General features: G+C 43.2%; 2 protein-coding genes across 2 annotated transcripts; both read right to left on the reverse strand.

Moving 5' to 3' along the window:
- Positions 1 to 93: 93 nt before the first annotated feature.
- LOC100127518 (ZCN7 protein) lies at positions 94 to 1,630 on the reverse strand. The gene is made up of 4 exons (NM_001112775.1): positions 1,384 to 1,630; positions 1,119 to 1,180; positions 992 to 1,032; positions 94 to 325 (listed from the first exon to the last, which is right to left on the reverse strand). Exons 1-4 carry the CDS (start codon positions 1,627 to 1,629, stop codon positions 96 to 98), a joined length of 579 nt encoding a protein of 192 aa, NP_001106246.1. The 5' UTR covers position 1,630; the 3' UTR covers positions 94 to 95.
- A 3,442-nt stretch (positions 1,631 to 5,072) lies between these two features.
- LOC103630621 (GDSL esterase/lipase At4g18970) lies at positions 5,073 to 7,865 on the reverse strand. Its single transcript, XM_008651668.4, has 4 exons — positions 7,572 to 7,865; positions 7,284 to 7,408; positions 6,687 to 7,197; positions 5,073 to 6,610 (listed from the first exon to the last, which is right to left on the reverse strand). The coding sequence occupies exons 1-4, from the start codon at positions 7,813 to 7,815 to the stop codon at positions 6,501 to 6,503; spliced, it is 990 nt and encodes a 329-aa protein (XP_008649890.1). The 5' UTR covers positions 7,816 to 7,865; the 3' UTR covers positions 5,073 to 6,500.
- Positions 7,866 to 20,587: the final 12,722 nt, after the last annotated feature.

The raw sequence follows: 20,587 nt of genomic DNA on the forward strand, positions 1-20,587 counted from the left end.
AGCATTCAGCATATAGAGGTGGTGCATTGACATTCAATATAGTGCACATTATTGATGATAATTATATAGTGTAGCCATGCAGTGGTCTATGGTCTCTACTCTTCCCTAAACCTTCTTCCACCCGATCCACCTTCCCTTTGACAGTTGAAATGTGTAGCACTGGCAATGCTGAGGTGATATTGCCGTGCAAAGCTTCTGCAGTTGAAGTTTTGGCGCATTTCTGGTGCAAAAACCGTACCCCTGCCAAGTTGGCGGAACAACACAAATACCAGCCTGTGGATACCAGATCTTGGATCTGGTCTCTCATAAAATACTAGCTCTTGGCCTGCAAGAACATCATGACATTATCTACTGAAGAGTTTAAGGAACACTGAAGTGTGTGGGGACATCGACATTTATTGTTTTTAACTCTTTCAATTTGGACAAAGAGATGTCTTTTAGATATAGCTCATCTTGTTTGAGACAATTAATGGCTTCTTTGTTTCCAATATCTGTTTCAAAGTCTCAGGTAAAACCAAGCATGAAAAAATTATATATACTAAAAATGTACTACTAGAATATAACTTTAATATGACCACTGTAAATGAACCTAATTTTGCTGATGTTGCCAACCAATTAAAGGACAAACATGGGCCTTGTGAATCATACGTATACCTATTCATTTACACTATTAAATACTTGTTTGTATTTAATACCAATATATCCAGACTCCGGCAATGGTCTAGATTGAAACTGAGTTCTACCTGATTGCTTTATTAGTTATGCTACTAAGTTAGTGGCTTTCAGTAAGCGCTAAGCTGGGATATTGCATTCACCTAACAAGTTGGTCTAGCATTCAGTTTATGGTTGCTGATTTCATGTATTGATTGCATCATTATCTGCACCAATTCAGTGGTCAACAAGTCCGAGAAGCAAGAAGAGACTACAGCCTAAGCTCCACAGTATTCAGCAGAAACGCAACGGAATGACAGATAACTATATGCATTCATACCGAAGTTGACACTAGTTGTTTCAGGAATATCTGTCACCATCCTACACAATAGTGAACCAATATCATAATAAGGCAAATTAAAAAGAACCTAATTTAGGAAGAGTGGGACATATTGCACTTTATTTACCAGTGCAAGTACTCCCTTAGTGATGGATGGCTTGGACTTGGGGCGTCCGGGTCAATCAGTACCTTCTCAAGTCAAAGACAAACATGTTAGCATATAGACATGTTTATATACTGCAAGATTTAAGGCATTTTGTTCTTATTAAATTTATTCATACTAATGCTGATAAATCCACTATAAAGTGCACAATACTTTATATGCTACATAAAAAAGGATTGGCATACATTCTCCCAATCGGGTAGCATTATCTGTAAATTGCTTGGCTCACCAGGGTGTAGAAAGTCCTCATGTCATTGCCACCGATATCGACTCGTGGTTTACTTATAACCGCAGATGGCTTTAGCTCAGCACCTGCCAGAACTTGACTATTGTTGTATGTTATTCTTAGTGGAATGGTTGGTGTAAAGGTATCCAACACATCCTGTAGGACACGAGCCATAACCAAAGGATCGGTTGCTGACAAATACTGCAGAAAAATAACCCTATGGGACTGAGGAAGCTGCAGCCTGAGCATGAACTATTTATACTGGAGTTGAGGAAGGCTGTCTTATTCAACTTCCAGCATTTGAGATACCATTGTGATGTCATACGTCACCCAGATAGCTGAAGTGTGCTTCTTTGTCAAAGCATGATTTTTTTAACGTACTTTGTCAAAGCATGATCTCTGTAGTGTAGTCAGTCTGCATAGTCTTTTCAGTGATATGCTTCAGCAACTTAGTTATTAAAACATTGCTGGGGTTTGCTGGAGCAAAGCACGCAAACTACTGGCAGCTTTAGTGCAGTCAACTGTAGTGGTGTGAACATCGAGGTGTATTTAGTATGTTTTATTTTTCTTGCAAGAGCATATTAGGTTAAATATCTAAGTAGTGTTGTCTTGTTTCTCTTTTCGTCTGATCTGAAATTTGTGCTGCATACCTTAGTGTTTGTTCTTCCGCGGTTCCACGTAAACACCATACACTGTCCTTGAGTTGTATTTCCCGTTGTTGAGAACCCACATGTTGTACAGAAGATCTATCTATGGGACTTGTACTATTTAAACCTAGGGATCGCAGATAAATTACAGTAGGAATAACAAAACACGTCCCCTTTGCAAAGCTTCGACTGTGATATTGGGTGCATTAACACCATGTATGACTGGAAGTTCTTCAACTGATGCTGACGAGGTAGTTCTCGTCATGGAAGGGACATGACTCTTCTGTTAACACCAAATGAATTGCTGAAGCCTTTGCTTTTGTTGTGTGCAACTTCTGCAGATCTGAGGTAGTGTGATACTAGTTAGTAGTTACTGCCTTTTTTGTGCTCTCTTTGTTGCATGGGTGTTGTTTCTTCATTTGAATTCAGAAGTTGTAGATGTCCTAAAGTAAGAATAGGAAGAAAAAAAACTTGCAGCTGCGTATAGTTATTTTTCTGGGTGGCTGGGTACTGGGTAGCAGGGCGGTGAGCCATGGTGCCTTAACATCATTTACAAGGGGACTTGCTTCAGACAGGGTTAGTATCTTGTACTCTTGTTGAAGTAACAGATTGTACATATGGCCATGTAAAACAATGTTTTGCATTGTTTATAGAGTGAAGTTTAAAATAGCAGATGTAGATGAGTAAGCTGTTGGAGATAGCTTTAGAAGCAAACTCCCATCGAATTTTTGAACTCTGTTTTGTTCTATGCAAAGTTTCTCCAAATTTCTAAGGTAGTTAGTGTCATACTGAATTTGATATATCCTTGTTCTTTGGTGGGTTTCTTCCGTTGCTTATGATTTTTCTTCTTCTTCAATGTGTTTTTTTAACATGTATTGTGTCATAGTTTTATGGAACTACTATACATTTATTCCCTGGTTTACTTGATTTCTATTTTCCTGTGTACTGATATGGAGTTCAGGGGCAAACATGCTCAAATTGTAATATTGAGATCTGGTATAGTGGTATGCACAGATGACATACATAAGGTTTTTTCTGCCAGTACATTGGAAGGCGACTACATCTTTTCTTCGTTCCATGATAAGTTGATAAGGATTCTAGATTGTTCTTCTCGCTAGCAAAGGTAGAATCCAGATGTTCGTTGGCCACATGGGGGACGGGTAAATGTGAATATATACCTTGGAAACTTTTACTCCCTGATGTCCTATTACTACACTTTAGTCTTTACTGTGGCTATGGTTGAGTGACCGGGGACAATATCTGATTTACTTACCAGATCCTGAAACTGAAGGGTGATCCCCTCCGTAGTCCCTCTGAGAATATTAAACCTGGGAAAGGAGGGAGCGTATCTTCCCTGGAGATAAAAAAAAAATGTTCCCAAAATGATGGGGGCCGATTGGTTCAAGATAACCGTCGGTTTTTTGATTTGGTGGAGAGTGATACATCAGATCATTTTAATTTAAACCATGCAACTTTAGTACCATGTTTCATCTGGTTATCAATTGTGTCATAATCCGATTGATCAGATCGCATCGATAAAACTGTTCTTTGTTGTCAATCAAAGAACACAAGTAAGAGTAAAATAAATTGTAACCCAAGTAAGTTAAGTTATTATTGTAGATGTATGATTAAGATTTGAACGTGGATTTCACAAACTGGTAAGGACACAAATTGATCTAAAGCAAAACTTAAACCCTAACATGTGTGGTGACGACTCAATATAAGGTCTAAGTGTTGTCACACCCTCTGGATGCCTCCCCTAGTAAGCTTTACGACGATTCACGATCTAAGACCGTGTTCAGAAGTTCTGTTTTACATCGTAGGCTCTACTATTTGTAGAGTGTAATTTGAATATAGGTACACAGATTATAAAAGGTGGTAATAGAGCTCTTAACGAGCTCTAGACGATACACGGTCTAACTGACTAAAAACGACTATGCAGCACTACGATGTATTCTGGACGCTGACTTGTCTTGGCAATTTCGATTGACTCCAGTAAAATTTAGACTTCAAACTAAAGCCATTAGTTAGTTTATAAAATTATCTTTTTATTTATATATGAGTCATCGAAAATGAAGTTCAAATGTGTCCTGGTCATCCATTTTACCGCGAACTCGTCCTGAAGGCTAAGACAGACTCGGACTCGAATTGAACTGGCTCTCCGGCTCGCCTTGGACGTCCTTGTTAATCTTCTTTCTATATTCTCAAGTACTTCATGATCTTTTTAAATATGACATGACAATCTATTCTCAAAACTATAAAAAAGGATCGCTTTAAAAACCGGCTCACTTTCTAAATTTAGCTATCATATTATGTTTAGGTAATTGGACCTCACATAGCAGTTGAAGGATTAACGGGTGCATACGAAGAAGTGGTATGTTCTTTACAGAAGGCATACGGTCGATCAAATACGAGAATACTTTGAACACTCCTTTTGTGTATCTTTAACGAGTGGACATTTGGACAATATTCGTCTGTCCTTAGACGGCACACGATCAAATACGAGAATACTTTGGACACTCCTTTTGTATATCTTTATTGAGTGGACAATATTCGCCTGCCCCCTGTGATTCTCTCTTTTTTACCTAATGTACATAGCCTGTGATTTCTGTTTCGGGCTCGAAGCTAGGCTGGTAGGTTTTCTTGCACACGCTGGCCGTCCAGATTGGCAGGATCATGTGTCGCCGAACTTGTCTGTGCTCTGTCCAGCGATTTACTGAAGTAAATGCCTACTCTAGTAATGAAACGATCCATGTGTAATCTGCTGTGTTGTTTTTTGTTTTTCATTTGTCTTCCCGGCTTACAAACTAGGTTTGAATAAGCTTATACTCTCTACTCCCTTCGTTCTTTTTTATTTGTTACGTTTTAGTCTAAAAATAAATTAGTCGATAACAAATATTCGAGAATGGAGTTAGTATTGCTTTTGCTGCTCGTGCCAAACTTCTCGAGAACAAGACCAAAGTGGCGAGTATTTTTTGACTCTGCTTTTTTAGCACGTCTAATTTTATCCCACGACGGTAGAACCGTGATAAATAGAGATTTATACCATAAATAATACTGTTTCTAAAGTTGCGTTGAAAATAGAGGATATAACAATGGATAAAATAGAGGAGCAGCAAGTAAAGCCTTGCTGAAGCACTGGCACTCTCGGCCCGACAGGCAAGCTGTCCACGCACTTGGCAGACGAAAGGTGCCGCCCGACATCTTCCTAAAAATTGTAGTATCTAAAAAAGGTTCATGCTTCAACGGCTCTCTTTAATTTCAGTAAATATCAGTAGCCCATGGAGTTATGTTTGTATAGAAGTGTTTAGAAAGAAGTTATCCACGTGTCCGAATCGTGATTAAATATTTTTTCCGTTTAGGATCCGTTTGTTTGCCTTCATTTTGAGGAATTAGAATTTAACTAATGCAATAGCCTATTTTTTTAGAACGTGACATTCCACAACTTTCCAAAGTGTATATATAAATCTATCTCAAATTCATGTGGGCGAGAGATGGAAATTAATTCTATAGATTTACATGTTACTTTTCTAATGTACAATTTATAACACACTTTTCTACTTGTTTCTCTACAACATAAATGTAGTGTATAACTATCTATCTGATATGATTTAGCATAACATAGAATACATTACATAAATAAATATGTTAACTCAATTAGTTTTGCCTAAATTATAATTATTAGAATAGAATTCAATTCTAACAAAACAAACGGGGCATTAGTATTCTCAAAAGCTTTTCGCCCCTTTCTCTCTCTTTACTTTTTTATGATATTTCTTGTTGGGTTTTAACTCTAGCCTACTCTAAGAGACTAAAATGCTATGTTGACCTTGATCAGTAGCCCATCTTCCTGACGCCGGCGGCACGGCGGAAGATGAGCACAAGGAGGCAAAGCAGCCTGACAATGCGCGCTCAGAACATTCCCCGTATCAGATCTATTTCTCCAGAGCCATGTTATAATGGTGTGCGCTCACAGCTCTGCAGGACCTAGAAGCCTGACGCGCGGGAACGGTGAAGAAAACAGCGATTGGGAGGAGAAACCATGGCGGAAGTTTGGGCACTGTAGAGAAGTTTTTTTTTTGACGTGTGGAAAGACATGGTCTAGTGTCAGTTGTTTTTTTAAATTTTCCCCCTAAATTAAATATTTGCAAAATTAGATTACTAGTTCATTTTGATGCCATGGAGTGGTATGGAAATGCACTAGTTTACTAGTTTTTAACTTTTCAAAATTGGAGTGGCATATATTTCTAATTGATGGGACTAGTATTGGAATCTGGTCTGCCTTCTCGCCCGGTCGGCCCAGTAAGCCGCACGGCAGACAGCGGGCCAGCCGGCCCGACGCACTGCACTGCACTGCTCTGCCTCATCGAGAGCGCATCCGCAACCCCCAACAGTGAAAACCTGCAGAGCCTCAGGACGCACTCCACGCTTGTTGCCGGTGCAAAACAGCCTAGTGAATGCTGCATGCAACCTTCAGAAGAGGTACTCGTGGCGGTTGCCGCACGGCGTCTGGAACGGCAGGCACGTCACCTGCCCGTTGTTCCTGCCCACGCCGCAGCACCCCGCGTTGGTCACCTTCAGCCCTGAACAATCCATGCATCAGTATAATTATTAACCGACAGACGACTGCTGTGCCATCTTCTCTTCTAATTAACCCACCATGGGCTCCGGGTGACTTGATGATGTCCTCGAAGATGCCGTAGACGTTGACGTACGTGAAGTGCGCGCCGGGGAGGATCCTGTTGAAGCTGTCCACCAGGCCGACGAGCCTGCGGTTGAACATCCGGACGGCGCCGTTGATCTGCTCCAGCTCCACGCAGGCGACGCCGTCGGAGCTGCGCTGCGCCAGCTCGTTGGGGCTGCACCCGACCTGCCCCACGCCGACGAGCGCCACCTTGCGGGCGCCGTACCGGTACATCGCCCGCAGCGCGCCCGCGTACTGCTCGGCCAGCGCGTCCGCGTACCGCTCCGGCGTGTACCGGCTGCCCGTGCTGTACAGGGCCGGCATGAAGTAGTTGTTCAGGTAGTCGTTGCTGCCCATGCCCACCGTGAAGACGCACCGCCCCAGGTGCGCCGCCGCCGCGGCCTCGTCGTCGCCCAGGATGCTCACCACCTCCTGCACCGCCGCCTGGTAGTTCTGCACCTGCCCGCTGAAGCTGATCCGGGCGCCCTGTGTGCGTCGGTTTTCGTTCAGTCAGTCAGTCAGTTACCTACTCAGTTCGTATATGCATGCATGCATGCGTCTACACTACCTACCAGCTGCTGGCCCGTCTCCTCCCGGATCCCCGCGGCGGCGGAGGCGAAGTTGGCGCCGCGGAGGAGCTGCTGGCCGCTTGCTTCGGAGAACGGGGGCACCAAGTCGTCGAAGCCCAGGAGCTTAGCTGCACGCCACGGACACGAAGCAAACAATGCCACACTAGTGAACTGGACGTACTACGATGGCGTGAAAACTACTTGTAGCTATAGCTAGTATCCGTGCAGCAGGTTCGCTCGTCTTGGCCCTGGTCTTGTTGACCCGGCCGGCAGCCGGCAGCGGCAGCTTACCGATGACATCGACGGTGGTGAGGCCGTTGCTGAAGCGGCCGGTGGGCCCGCCGGCGAAGTCGATCCCGTAGGGCGGGTAGTTAGCCCGCGCCATCGACACGATGAAGTTGTTGTTGCCGTTGTCCACGAGCGAGTCCCCGAAGATGAAGTAGCAGGGCACCTGCGGCGCCGCCGCCGTCATCGCCGCCGCGCTGAGCACGGCCAAGGCCAAGGCCGCGGCAGTCACGACGGCCGTTCGATACATTTGGCTTTGCGATGAGATGATGAGAGCGGACGATGATTGATCGACTTGGGCGCATCACAGCAGGCTGCGCGCGCGGGGGTGACGCTGGTCTTATATCATCATCCGGAGTTCCGGACGACCGTGCCGTGCAGCCTGCTGCATGCATGGCATCAGTTACAAATATTGTTTTTTTTTTATCAATTAATTAATGACAACATATCTAGCGTAAAACGATTAGAGTATACTAGCACCAAATTTTTTTTAATCAGATTCGTCATCTGTAGCTGACTGGTGTAATCTCATCGTCTAGAGATGACACGCCTGATTCTGCGAAAAGTAGTTATTTAGAAGATAGTCTGAGAAAGGGGTTAGATTGCACTTCAACAGCCCACAATCTTTTATTTATTTCTACCTTTCAAAAAGAATTGTTTTCCCAGCGTCTGTGGATTTAATTGAACAGGGTGGAGACTAGTTGCAAGTCGTCCGGGCAGTGGGCCCGCATTCATTTCCGTGCGGCTAGGCCTGGGGTAGGGGGCGAAGCAGCGCGCACGGGCAACTGGAGCATTGGGCCGGCCTGGTCCAGCTTTTAGAAAGCGTATGTACACGGAAACAGGAGCTGGCTGGCTGTTGCTGAATTCTCACACTTGAATCATAGGCAGCGCCAGATCGACCCCACTTGACAAAAAAAAAATAACGAAGAAGTGAGCTGTTGTGCAAGTAGTGTGGTTATTATCGATACCGCACCGTAAACCCTACTGGCAAATTATGTCACGGTGTGGTGAGGGTGTGAGATGTATCAGTGATCGGAGATAGGACAGAGGGAAGTCTCCGAGTGGTTACGACTTTTGGAGCACGGCCCAGGTAGTACATTGCAGCAGTGTACTAGTGTAGTAGGTGTGCTGTGTGCAGGTGCGGCCCTTCTTTTCTTCCCCCGTCGAACTGAACTTCCGGCACTTTTACCACAGTCCACAGTAACGCAGGACCTGAGTGTTCTTGAAACCTGAAAGACTGCTGCTGGTGCTGGATCCAGGTTTCACTTTAACCACCGTCATTAACTCGCCGACATTTCGCCCGTGTGTGTGTGTGTGTGTGTGATCTACTAGCACCGAGGATCCGTCGCCTAGGCACAGTTTGAACGCGGGGCTTGGAAGGTTTTGGAAAAAAGGAGGCGTCGAAGCGTAGTGCCGGTAGGTACATACAGTACCGTCTTGCCACCCTGCCATGTTGCCCACTTGGCCTTGCCGAGAACCCGCGTACGCGTGGACAGTACACGACGCTGGATTCTCCCAGTCCCAGACACTCGCTCCACACCCTAGCCCGGAGTAGGCCGTAGCATAGCACCCCCTCGTCAGGCTCTGAGTCACAGCAGCGGGGATTCATCAATGCGCCGCCGTGGTAGGGATTTCTGCCTTTTGTTTCCACTGCACTGCACCGGAGTGATAAGGCCGGGAGGAGTACTGCTACCTTGACAGGGCTGAGTGTCCGAGCAACCGACGGCAACCGCAACTAGTCGATCGATCCGGGTCGGTTGACAGCCAATACGCCGTGTGGTGTGGGGTGTGGCTTCCCAACTCAGTACTCACGCTGTCACGCACACAGTACTGGTGGGTCCTGCGCTTGTGCTGCCAGAGTGCCGAGCGCTGCTGATTATTAGTAGTAGCTAATTGATGAGCCGACAGGTAAACCCTTGTTTGTGGCAGCAGCTAATTGATGAGCCGAGCCGTGTCATTTGCTGCTTCTGCTGTTGTTAACGTGTGTGCACACTGCCCAACTGCAACTGCAAACGCCGACAGTTTTTTTTTTTTGTTTTTGCGTGTGCAATCCGGCCCAATTAACCGCGTCTATCTCGAGAAGCCCAATCACGCACTATTCATGCATCGCGCTGTCTTGTCTACCAATTCATCTGCTGTTGATTCGAGCCCAGCCCACCGTACGGGCCACCACCGGCCGATGCACGTTTTCTCTCGCTTTTGTTCGATGGACAGGCCCCACGCGCGACTTCCGGCCCCGACCCGGGCACCAGGCCGGCGCTGGGCTGGGCTGGGCACGTAAATTCGCGCGGCCAGACACGCACGTCGGTCACGTGCTAGTGGTACCGGCGCGCGGGAGATTTTTTTTTTCAGAATCTAATCTCCCCTGTCTGTATATGGATTACATTGGCACGCAGATTCGTTTTCCCATTCTCGATCCTAATAAAGGAGACGCATACAAATCATGGATATACATTCCATCTCAATGTCTAGGTGTTTGGTTTCTATATAGACTAATTTTTAGTCTCTCTATTTTATTTCATTTTAGTTCCTAAATTGTTGTACGGAAACAAAAACTCTATTTTAGTTTTTGTATTTACCAGTTTAGTGACTAAAATAAAATAAAATAGATGAGTTAAAAATTAGTCTCTAAAAAAACCAAACACCCCTCTCAGTATTGAAAAACAACTCGTCAAAACACACACGATACATAGAAACACACATTATAGTAGCCCCTCTCTTACTCGAATACCATCGGAGTTATTAAAACTCCACCCCTTTTGGGCGCCTGTCCGCGTTCGGCGGTCTCTGCCCCTTCCGTCGCGCGACGTGTGTCTGGGAGTGGATCCAAAAATTTTATTCAATGAAGCTTAGACCGGCTACCATGCTCCTCTCCCGGTCTCCCCTCCCGGCCTCTCCCTCCTCCCATGCCGCGCAGCGCCCCTCTTGATCTGCCGCCCTGCTTCCTCTTCACCTCTTCCTCCCCATCGATCAACCGCCCGTTCTTCCGTCTCGATCCATCTGCCATCCCATCCCCGCTCTGCCTGTTTCCCCTCGCTTCCTCTTCGGCTCTTCACCCCCCTCGATTCGCCGCCCGTGCTTCCTCCTCACTCCATCTGTCGTCCCGTCGCCCTACCTCCCCGCGTCTGCGCCTGTCTTCAGCCTCTGGAACCATATTCGCGTTGGCCTCCACCTACGCACGACGCACCCGCCTCTGGCCTTAAGAGCTCCTCCCGTGCCGGCCTTTAGAGATCTGCTACCTCCACATCGATGTCTAGGGCTCCTCCATTGCCTAGATCTACCATAGTAAGTGAGCCTACAGAGCTGACCTCATCCAGGCTCCACGTCCACCCCACGGTCATCGTCCTCTGTTGCTCTACGTTTCATGCTTCTCACCTCCTCTCCTCAATCTCATCACTAGAGGCGGCCCATGCCTCACGGCCAAAGCAGATCAGATGAGATTTTTTGGTCTTGTGTGGTACTTTTTAATCTGCTCACATGATACTTCTTATTAATTGCCATCTAATTTAATTAATTGCCCTCGGCTGAATTGGTTCCTTTGCCATTTTACTTAGGAGGATAAAAGAAGACACTACCTTGGTACTGTTGCCACAATGGACAAAAGAAGATTAGTGTTGTGTGAGAGTTTTTCATTCCTTTGATCTATTGCATGATATTTGTACCCCAATCAACAAAATAAATGGGACTCAATTCAGGAGCAAATCATCAGTCCTGTTCACAATCCAATTCACTATGGCTAAAATATCAAACTTATGCTCCTTGAGGTTTGTTTTTTCCTGCTCTTCCTTTAATATCTGATGACTGATGGACTCGTGAGTTCATGATCTGCTTCATGCTTTTCCTTTTATATATGGTCACTACATCACTGGTTAGTTCATGATCTGTTTGATGTCTAAACCTACCATATATTGGCAGAGTATACTCCTTCTAACTTCTCAGGCTACACTTATTATAAATGCATTGGAGAAGAGAAACCATAACTTGACTATATACTGAACACCCATCATCACTATGATCATACTGGTGGAAACTTGGAATTGAAAGAAAAATATGGTACAAAGGTATAACTTTGGACTATTTTCTTTGTTATTTCGTTTCCTTTATTGTCCAGTGACTCTAATACAAAGTGTAACAGTGACATAAACAAAATATGTGTTGTCATGAGCTATAGCGAACCTAATAGTGTTATACCCAAGGATGGAGTTATTATGAGTGTTTTTATAGAATATATTATTCTTATTAATAAAGTGTCCATTCAATTTAATAATACTTACAGTTTTCAAGATTGAATTATGTAACTAAAGTTTAAAACTGAGCATATACTAATGGCTATGCCTCAAGTTTAAGCATGACTTTTGTCTACATTATCAAATCTACTGTTTGATGCAAACCTTTTTCTTTAGTTTTAATTGTTTCTACACTAAATTTCTCCTACTACCCAAGGCACTTAATGTTAATTGTATATATGAAGATTGGTGTGTCCGATTTAGTCTTCTGATGATCATATACATTTTAGGTAAATTGTTCTGAGAAGGATAAGGACAGAATACGTGGTATTGACATCATTCTTAAGGAGGGTGACACATGGATGTTTGCTGGCCATTCGGTTCTTGTACTAGAAACTCCTAGGCATACAGCAGGCATTCTTGCATTTAAAGTTGAATGTCAAAAGTTTGATTGAAAATTCTTATGACTGTCTTATATTCGTTCTTGCATTTAAAGTTGAATGCTTAACTCCTCCAGTGCACACAAAGGTTTTTGTTGACTTCCATTGTATTTCTATCAGGTCATGGCTGCTATTATTTTGCTGGTTGTGGAGCTATATTGACAGGTGACACATTGTTCAATCTATCATGCAGAAAGCTTTTTCAATGGAGCCCTTAATATATTGATATGTGTCTCTCATGCGGAAATAAAGAAAGTGATGTTTCCTAACTATAGATAGGTTTAGAACTTTTATTTTCTAGAAAAGTAGTTAAGGGGATTTTCTTATGTGTATTCTGGTTCGTAAATCCTAGAGAGCACTTGAACATAATATGATCTGGAGTTCTGGACAAAAGCACAGCTTACCTTCAATAAGAACTGAAATCTTAGGAGAAAAGGTACCAGACCTCAGGATTAAAGCCCCCAGAACTGACAGGTAGTGAATACAAATCGAATAACTAAATGTTAAAAAAGACTGGACAATCTTTCAGAAGATAGACAATATAGAATGCACTATTGGTTATAGATTAGCAGCATATCCTACCGCCAATATACACACCGCCCACTCATGTTGCACCCTTTGATACTCTTTTTGCAGCAGTAATAGTATGTTGCCTGGCATGTGACTTAGGCGTTGAACATTTTTTTTGAAAAATGAGCATTAACTGAACATCGTAATTACTACTGAATAAAGGATATGTAGGCATTACACAATTAGAGATTTACCCCAAGAAGATTCTTTTTAACATAGTCAACCACGAGGGTTCTTGAGTCCCCAATACCCAGCAGGCAGCAGAAGCTTGTTTTGTTTCCACTTTTATCATCAATAGATGTTATCAATACTTACTGATTAAATTCACATCCTTTGGTATATGAACTTTATTGCTACCCAGAAGTATGGCCTTTCTGGACATGTACCATCTGAGGTTGGTATGCTTGCAGATTTAGCTATACTAGACCTGTGAGGTAACAAACTGAATGGTACTACCACAGAAAAAACACTTTATGAAATTGAAGCACCTATAATTATCTAGGAATTCCTTGACCTTTGCGGTCCTCGTGCCTGTAAACGCTCTTTATCAGGAAGTTGCAGTTCTCCTTTTAATATTGTGTTTGGTATTCAAAAGGTTGCCAAGGATTATCAATGAAGTCATACCCTTCATAAGTTACAGAGAGTGCTTTTGTAGTATATTATATTTGGTAACCAGCAACTTATATCATAGACTTGTATCAAGACTAGGCTTCCAATAGGTACAGCCATATAGTCATAAGATTTAAAATGTAAGATAGTTTAGATGCGTGTTGTTCCTGCATTTTTGACTCGTAACTAATTTTGTTTGTTCACGATGTGTCGCAGGTTAGCGCTGTGTCGTGGTGCTCCACTTTAAAGATGTTCATGCCACGTCATTATCCAGTACGTAGAGATCAAAAGGGCACCTGAAGTTTTAGTGAGGTATAAGATTTGCTCTTGACATTGCAATGTGTCTGAATACTCTATCAAATATATATTGTTTAGATTGTCTATCCTTTTGATAAAATTCTATGTACCTCGCAGTTTGCAAAATATTGACCGAACTGAAACAGGTAGTGCTACACTTTTTATACTCATGTAGAAAAAATATACTCATTACTCGCTTGTTCATCAGAATGGAAGGATTGTTCTTTTTGCTGTGGAAGTATATCTGTTTTCAGATAACAATTTTGTATCGATTCAGCTGGATATAATTCAACAGCACTATGAAGCTTGTTTCTGCTCCTCTACAATTGAACGCAACCAAACAGAGTGTTCCGGATTTGTTTCCTTGTTCAGGAGACTGAATTATCTCTGAGTGCAAAGCTGAGCCAATCATTCATGGAAATTTGTCACCAAAGTAAGCTCATTAATCATTAGTTTGTAATTGAATTAGTGTAAGACTATAATATATAAGTGGCTGCATGTATTTTATACACTAACATGTTTGCCCCTTAATTGTTGCTTAAGGCTCAAACGGTGTGATTTCTGTGTTTTTTTACAGAAGTCCCTACGATGACCGAATGACAATAATATAGGTGCCACCACTTAGTCTACCAGGCTACCAGCACAGATTACTGTACTGTCTTGTGATGGTCAGAAACTGATCTTACTCCATGGGTGCATCTCTGAAGCACTCCGGAATGTATTAAACAATGCTTGAGCTCTCATGTCCTTTTACTTCACATGAAACATTATACATGGGTAAAAACTAAATCACAGAGGGGTGGGAAAGAATATTTTAAACTTTGGAGCGTTAACATGCTATTTGAGCTTGAGGAGTTTACTCGCTTCACTAAAAACAGTAAGTTCAGTTTGCTTGGACTTAGTTTAGAAGGGAACCGTCTTAAATTGGGTCGGTTAGCGTGATACCGATTTAATATGGTCTACATAACTTGTGGCATGTGATCGTACCTGAGCTAATGGACATTGATGTTGTTCAGCTGAAGAAGATGCACCAAGAAAAGCAGCTGGACACACTTGTCGACAAGGGCCTGGAGAGCAAATACGACCGCATTGAGCTAGAGGAGATGGTGCAAGTGGCGCTTCTATGTACCCAGTTCTTCCCTGGTCACAGGACCAAGATGTCAGAAGTGGTCAGGATGCTGGAGGGCGATGGGCTTGCAAAGCGGTGGGAGGCATCACAACACACAAAAGAGACACAAATTCAAGGTGCCCAATTTTTCCTTCAGTCGCTGCCACTCTGACCTGATGGGCGATTCGTCACTGCTGTTGCAAGCACTGGAGCTTTCTGGACCGAGATGCGGCCTGAACATGTTTGCACATTATGTGACACACACTTTCTTTTTACTACTACTTTCAGGATGAGCATGTAGGAATATTTGACCTTTCTGGAAGCTTTTAGAGTTGGGTCAAAATGATGTGTGTATTCTTTCTTTCTTTTAATTGCCATCTGCTCTCTCTTTTTTTGTTACCATATCCATACATACTTGCTTGTTTGTGTCATGTTTTTTATGGTCACAGGGATATGTTGGTATTGTAAATAGTACAAACTGTAATTTTGTTTAAGTGCTATTTTGTGTACAAGTACTGCTTAATATGTGTCTGAAAAGATTTTATTTTTTGAAGTGATTTCCAAACTTGAACGGGAATCATTCTTATTCTTTGAAATGTCTTATAGCAGTTATGTTTATGTGACATTGTACTGTTTTGTTTCTTAAATAAATGCTATTTTACAAATTTTGCATCATCTCTATAGGCCTATAGGGCGCCCGAAAGGGCGCCGCCGCCTGTTCTAGTAATATTAGAATACAATGATACGATAAAACTTCAGACATGATAGGACAATTTCATGGATTATAAAGACTGTCATTGAAAAAAAAACACATTTCTCTTTTACCTCCACGTACTATATATATATATATATATATATATATATATATATATATATATATATATATATATATATATATATATATATATATATATTCTGCTCATCAGTTAGAGCGTGAGCGTACAGCTTTTGTGCTAGTTTCTGTTAGCCCGGGGGGCATGCATGCATAGCCTATTTCATCCGAATCCGCCGCACGCTGCACTCACACTTTGGCGTGTCGCGCACGTACGGTCCCACTCGCGCACGCTTTTGTAGCGGGCCAAGGACGACGAGCGGAAGCGAGAAACCCTAGGAATTCCCGACAGAACGATCGATCTAATATTCCGCCAAGATCTAGCTACGTACGTACGGAGACGACCCAATCGTCGATCCTCGGCCATCTCCGGCACGTCAATCACTGTCTAGCTATAGCTAGCATAGATCGTGCAGTGGACGGGCACGCACGCGCGTCGTCCCTGCAGAGTGCAGAGGGATGTGTGTCGTACGCGCGGCGCCGCACCATTGGCCGCCCGGCCCAGGCTCCGAACAACTTGGCCGGGCTGACCACACCACCACCACAACACACTCGTGCAGACAGCACACACACGTCCACTGCTGTATGCCTGTGTGCGTACGTGCGCTGTCCGAGATCACACGTCCGATCCTTTACAACGACCGACGACGCGTCCTCCAGAGAACAAATCTGGGCAATCGATCCGAACCTTTTCTTTTTTGGCAGCCGATGTGAGGGGGCGCGGGTGAAAAAAACACGAAGCCTCCTCGCATGCACGCGCGGAAAAGATGGCTAGCAGAAGATCACATGATCTATCTAAAGAGTCGCCTAGTACGTGCGCGCGAAAGAAGGGCTACGCGCCACACCACACCACACCACGCGGTCGATGACACACACACCCTCCCTCGCAGCACCCTTTTGCAAGTTGCGCCGAGGCCCGGAGAAAAGGGAGGGGGCCCCCAATCCAGTCCTCTAGATTCGATCGCGATCTCGCCGCTGTGACAACCGGCCGCAGGCTCGCTCGCTCGCTGGGGCCTGGGGGCCAAGGGCATGGCGCGGCGCGGCTTGTTGTGTGCATGCTAGCGTACGGGCGGGCGCCGGGGCAGCAGCAGGGAGAAAGCCGTGCGGCCCGGCCCGTCCTGCCCGGGTAAGATCTCGCGCGAGATCGGACGGAGAAAGCGCGCAGGTGCAGCGCATGCCAGTGGTGTAGGGCCCGGCCCAATAGCCGGGTGGGGGCCGTGCGCGATTTTCCCGAGGAAGATTTGTTCCTCCGTGTCCGTGTCCGTGTCCGTGTCCGTGTCCTTGGATTGCAGGGCACATGCGTGCGTGCTGCTCAAGTGCCTGATGCGTCTTCTTTTTCCCCGTGTGGCGCCGCGCGTGACGTCACCCACAGAGGAGAGAACGGAATCGGCGGCATCACGCACCGTGGGGCTCAGGTCGGTCCACCCGACGTTCCTAAAGCATCCAGCTCATACAATAAATCTAATATTTTCAAGTATAATAATAAAATCTTGTATAGTTTTTTTGTGTGCATTATTTTCTTTCCACAATAAAACAAATAAAAAAGCATCTGAATCCGTATTCAGATATGTAGGTTTACCTTTTCCAATATTAATAGGCTCAATACTAAAAACAAGAAAAAAAATATAAATTTACATAGCAAATTATATATGTTATTTGTTCACAATTTAAAAAGAAGACCAAAAAATTAATATCTGAATAAGTATCTAGATCCATCCATGCCTCTGTCCCCTTGGGTGGCAAACTGCCAAAACAATCTTTTTTTAATAGTGTACTATATATATATTTGATAAGTTAACTAATATCGAATAAATATTATTAGATAAATCATACAATATGTGTGCACAGTAGACTTGTTTTGAAGATATTAATACTCACAAATAATCTAGTTGGGTTAAAATTGATTGCTCCTAAAAATGAGGTGCATACGTGCGACTCTTTTCTGGACAGAGTGAGTTAGCCAATGCAAAAATGGTCGTCCCGACGCACACTAATGAAATTTTCAAACGCTTTGAGAAAAAAACGTCCATACCTGTAGTTTTCATTGATGGCAATATATATCCAATGTAGTGAGCATTTGATGGGATATGAATGACCAGCAGCTGGTCTAGTTGGTATGGACGGTGCGACTACGATATTCCACTACCATGGGTGAGGTCCCTTTGCTTTAGATTGTTATGCTCATGTCCCTTTCCCAGGGCATTTTTGTGTTGCTTTGTTTTATACGATCTAGAAACCCCCATACACATGAAAAGCTAAAGTCATATTGTTATAATAATACACAGTATTTTTTTACTATAGTGTGTTTTTTTGGCCATGGCATCTGTTAATTTTCGTAATCATTTCATATTCTTCAATATGGCTAAAACAATTTTTGACCATGTATAAAAAAACAAGAAAAAAATAGTCAAATGAGTAGGGGGGATACCGTAATATATGTGCATCGACCAATTTTATAAACGGCCGTGTAATCATTTTGGTGCTTGAAGGTTGTAACCCTATGCTTTCACTCTTGATTAACGAAAGGTGTCTGCTAGTTCTCGTCAAGTTTTTTTTTAAAAAAAAAAAACCGGATGTTTTTATATATAGCGCTCAAATCTCTGGTGATAACTTTCAACGTGGAAATGAGTAGCCAACCTTCAAATTAACTAGTTCTCACCAAGAGACGGCAAGGTTATTAGTTTTCACTACGGTTAAATGCTTAGGGTTATTAACATGTCCAGAAGGCATGTCATAATTTATGTGCTCCTTTTCAATATCCATCAGCTATTACATCCAACAAATATTCCGGTGAGAATAGCTTCTGTGTCAATCTGTCATCTAAATAAAAAAAGATGATTTGACACCCATATTATATTATATTCACGCGAAATGACGGCCGGCCAACTGCATATCTGCATGGCTTTTGCCCAAACAAGGAATTTGAAAGGAAACACAACGGCTACTACTATGTAGTTAAAGAAATAAACAGCAGCCACTGACATTCTTGGCAGTTATTCCCCTCATCTTTTGATTGGCTAAGCCGCGCTCAGCTTTGGAATCGTTAGCTTTTTTCTGGTAGAGTCGTTAGCTAGTAGGCAATATTCTCACACCACCAGTTGGATCCCAGCAACAAAGGTAGGCATGTAGCTGGACGTACTGAACGCGCACGCACTGACCTGACCATCTATAATTTATGGGCAACAATTCTTTTGTTTCCAGATAAGCCTATACGTGCTGCTGCGCACTGTGAATATGTATTTAACCATCAGATATATTTGTGCGTACGTTGCAACCAAATACTACCTCTCCGTTTTTATATTATTTATTTGTGGCTACGTAGTTCACCTGCTTTGCGCTAACAGACGACAAATAAAAATGAATAGAGGGAGTGTATAATTTGTAGTGTTGGTGTCAAGGATAATGCATGCTGGCTATCTTGCTAGATTTGGACTTGCCTAACTTTAAATCAAATAATTTCCAAGACACTGAAATTTACATGTGTTGTTGTATTTTAATTTACGATTTGGTCATTTGTGTATCACGTCAGTAGAGATTAGATGAATATATGTGATGCTAGGTTGTGAGATGCATCTAGGGGTGGATAACGAGCCAGCTCGGCTCGGCTCATTAAGGTAACGAGCCAGAGAGTCAGCTCGGCTCGGCTCGTTTAGCTCGCGAGCCAGAGCAGAAAAAAAATAAAATGTACATAATAATTATTTTTTAGTTAATTTCAAACTAATTTAACAATAGAAAATAGTAATTATACTCATAATTTCACAAACCACGTCAATATAACACCAAATTAACATAATTCATCACTCACTAATTCACAATTCACATACATGTTCATCAGTTTAACCCATGATTATATTTGCATAGACAAAATTAACACATAGACATAGTTCATTAATCATTAGTCTAACTCATAAGTCATAGACACCTCACATATATATAACATGTTCATCAATTATTCTGTAAATAATATGCATATAGTTTCGTTTTGCTGGAATATGGTAGCTCGTTTAGCTCGCGAGCTGGCTCGTTAACGAACCGAGCTGGCTCGTTAATGAACCGAGCTAGGATGTCAGTTCAGCTCGTGAAAAAATTCAAACGAGCCGATCCGAGTCGAGTCGAGCTGACCATAAACCGAGCGAGCCAGCGAGCCACGAGCATTTCGTCCAGACCAGCCCTAGATGCATCAGTCAACCCTAGCATCATTTGTGTATGCATTAAAGTTTATATAAATTAGAGAAGCAATCTGGTTAGTAATCGTTCCGACCCACAAATCCCTAACAACCAAACGGCGCCGAAGCAGGGTTGTAAATCGGTTGTAGGAAAGAAATATACATTGCACCTAGCTAATCCTTACATGTTTTAATTTAGATTTAAAACCCCTGTAAACACCGTACCCTATTTTTTTTTCTTACAACACGCTTACAAAATTTAGGTGTAGGAGACACGAAACTTTTCACCCGCCGGGCACAATACAGTAAAACGTATGATATTTTGAGCCACTAGTTTTCAAGGTTACATCGTCGTCGTCGTCTGTAAAACGTACGAACGGCCTAGCCGTTCTAAATGTTCTTGGTTGTAGCTAGCTAGAATCAGCTATGTTTCCCACTAACAAAGTGTTCTGAATTGAAACCGGTTAATGATCATGGGTATTGTTCGAAAAATAAAAAGTTCAGTGATCATGGGTTCGAATATTTGCACTGATCTTCCACCGCCAGCCAGTTGCACGTACGCTGACGACGGTGCCTTCAATTCTTGACGACATGATTAAACCAGCAGCATATCAGCTGGAGACGCAGACTCTGCTACCACTCTAGCTAAGAGATGGATGGCACGCACAAGTGGATCGATCACTCGATCAGCTGCAGATCTCTTTGGCCTTTGGGCATGCAGAGAGAGGCACTATTTTGAGTTTTGACAGGGGGGCGTTATTTTTTTGCAGTGAC

This window comes from Zea mays, chromosome 6 (assembly GCF_902167145.1).
Source record: "Zea mays cultivar B73 chromosome 6, Zm-B73-REFERENCE-NAM-5.0, whole genome shotgun sequence".
Taxonomy (NCBI): domain Eukaryota; kingdom Viridiplantae; phylum Streptophyta; class Magnoliopsida; order Poales; family Poaceae; genus Zea; species Zea mays.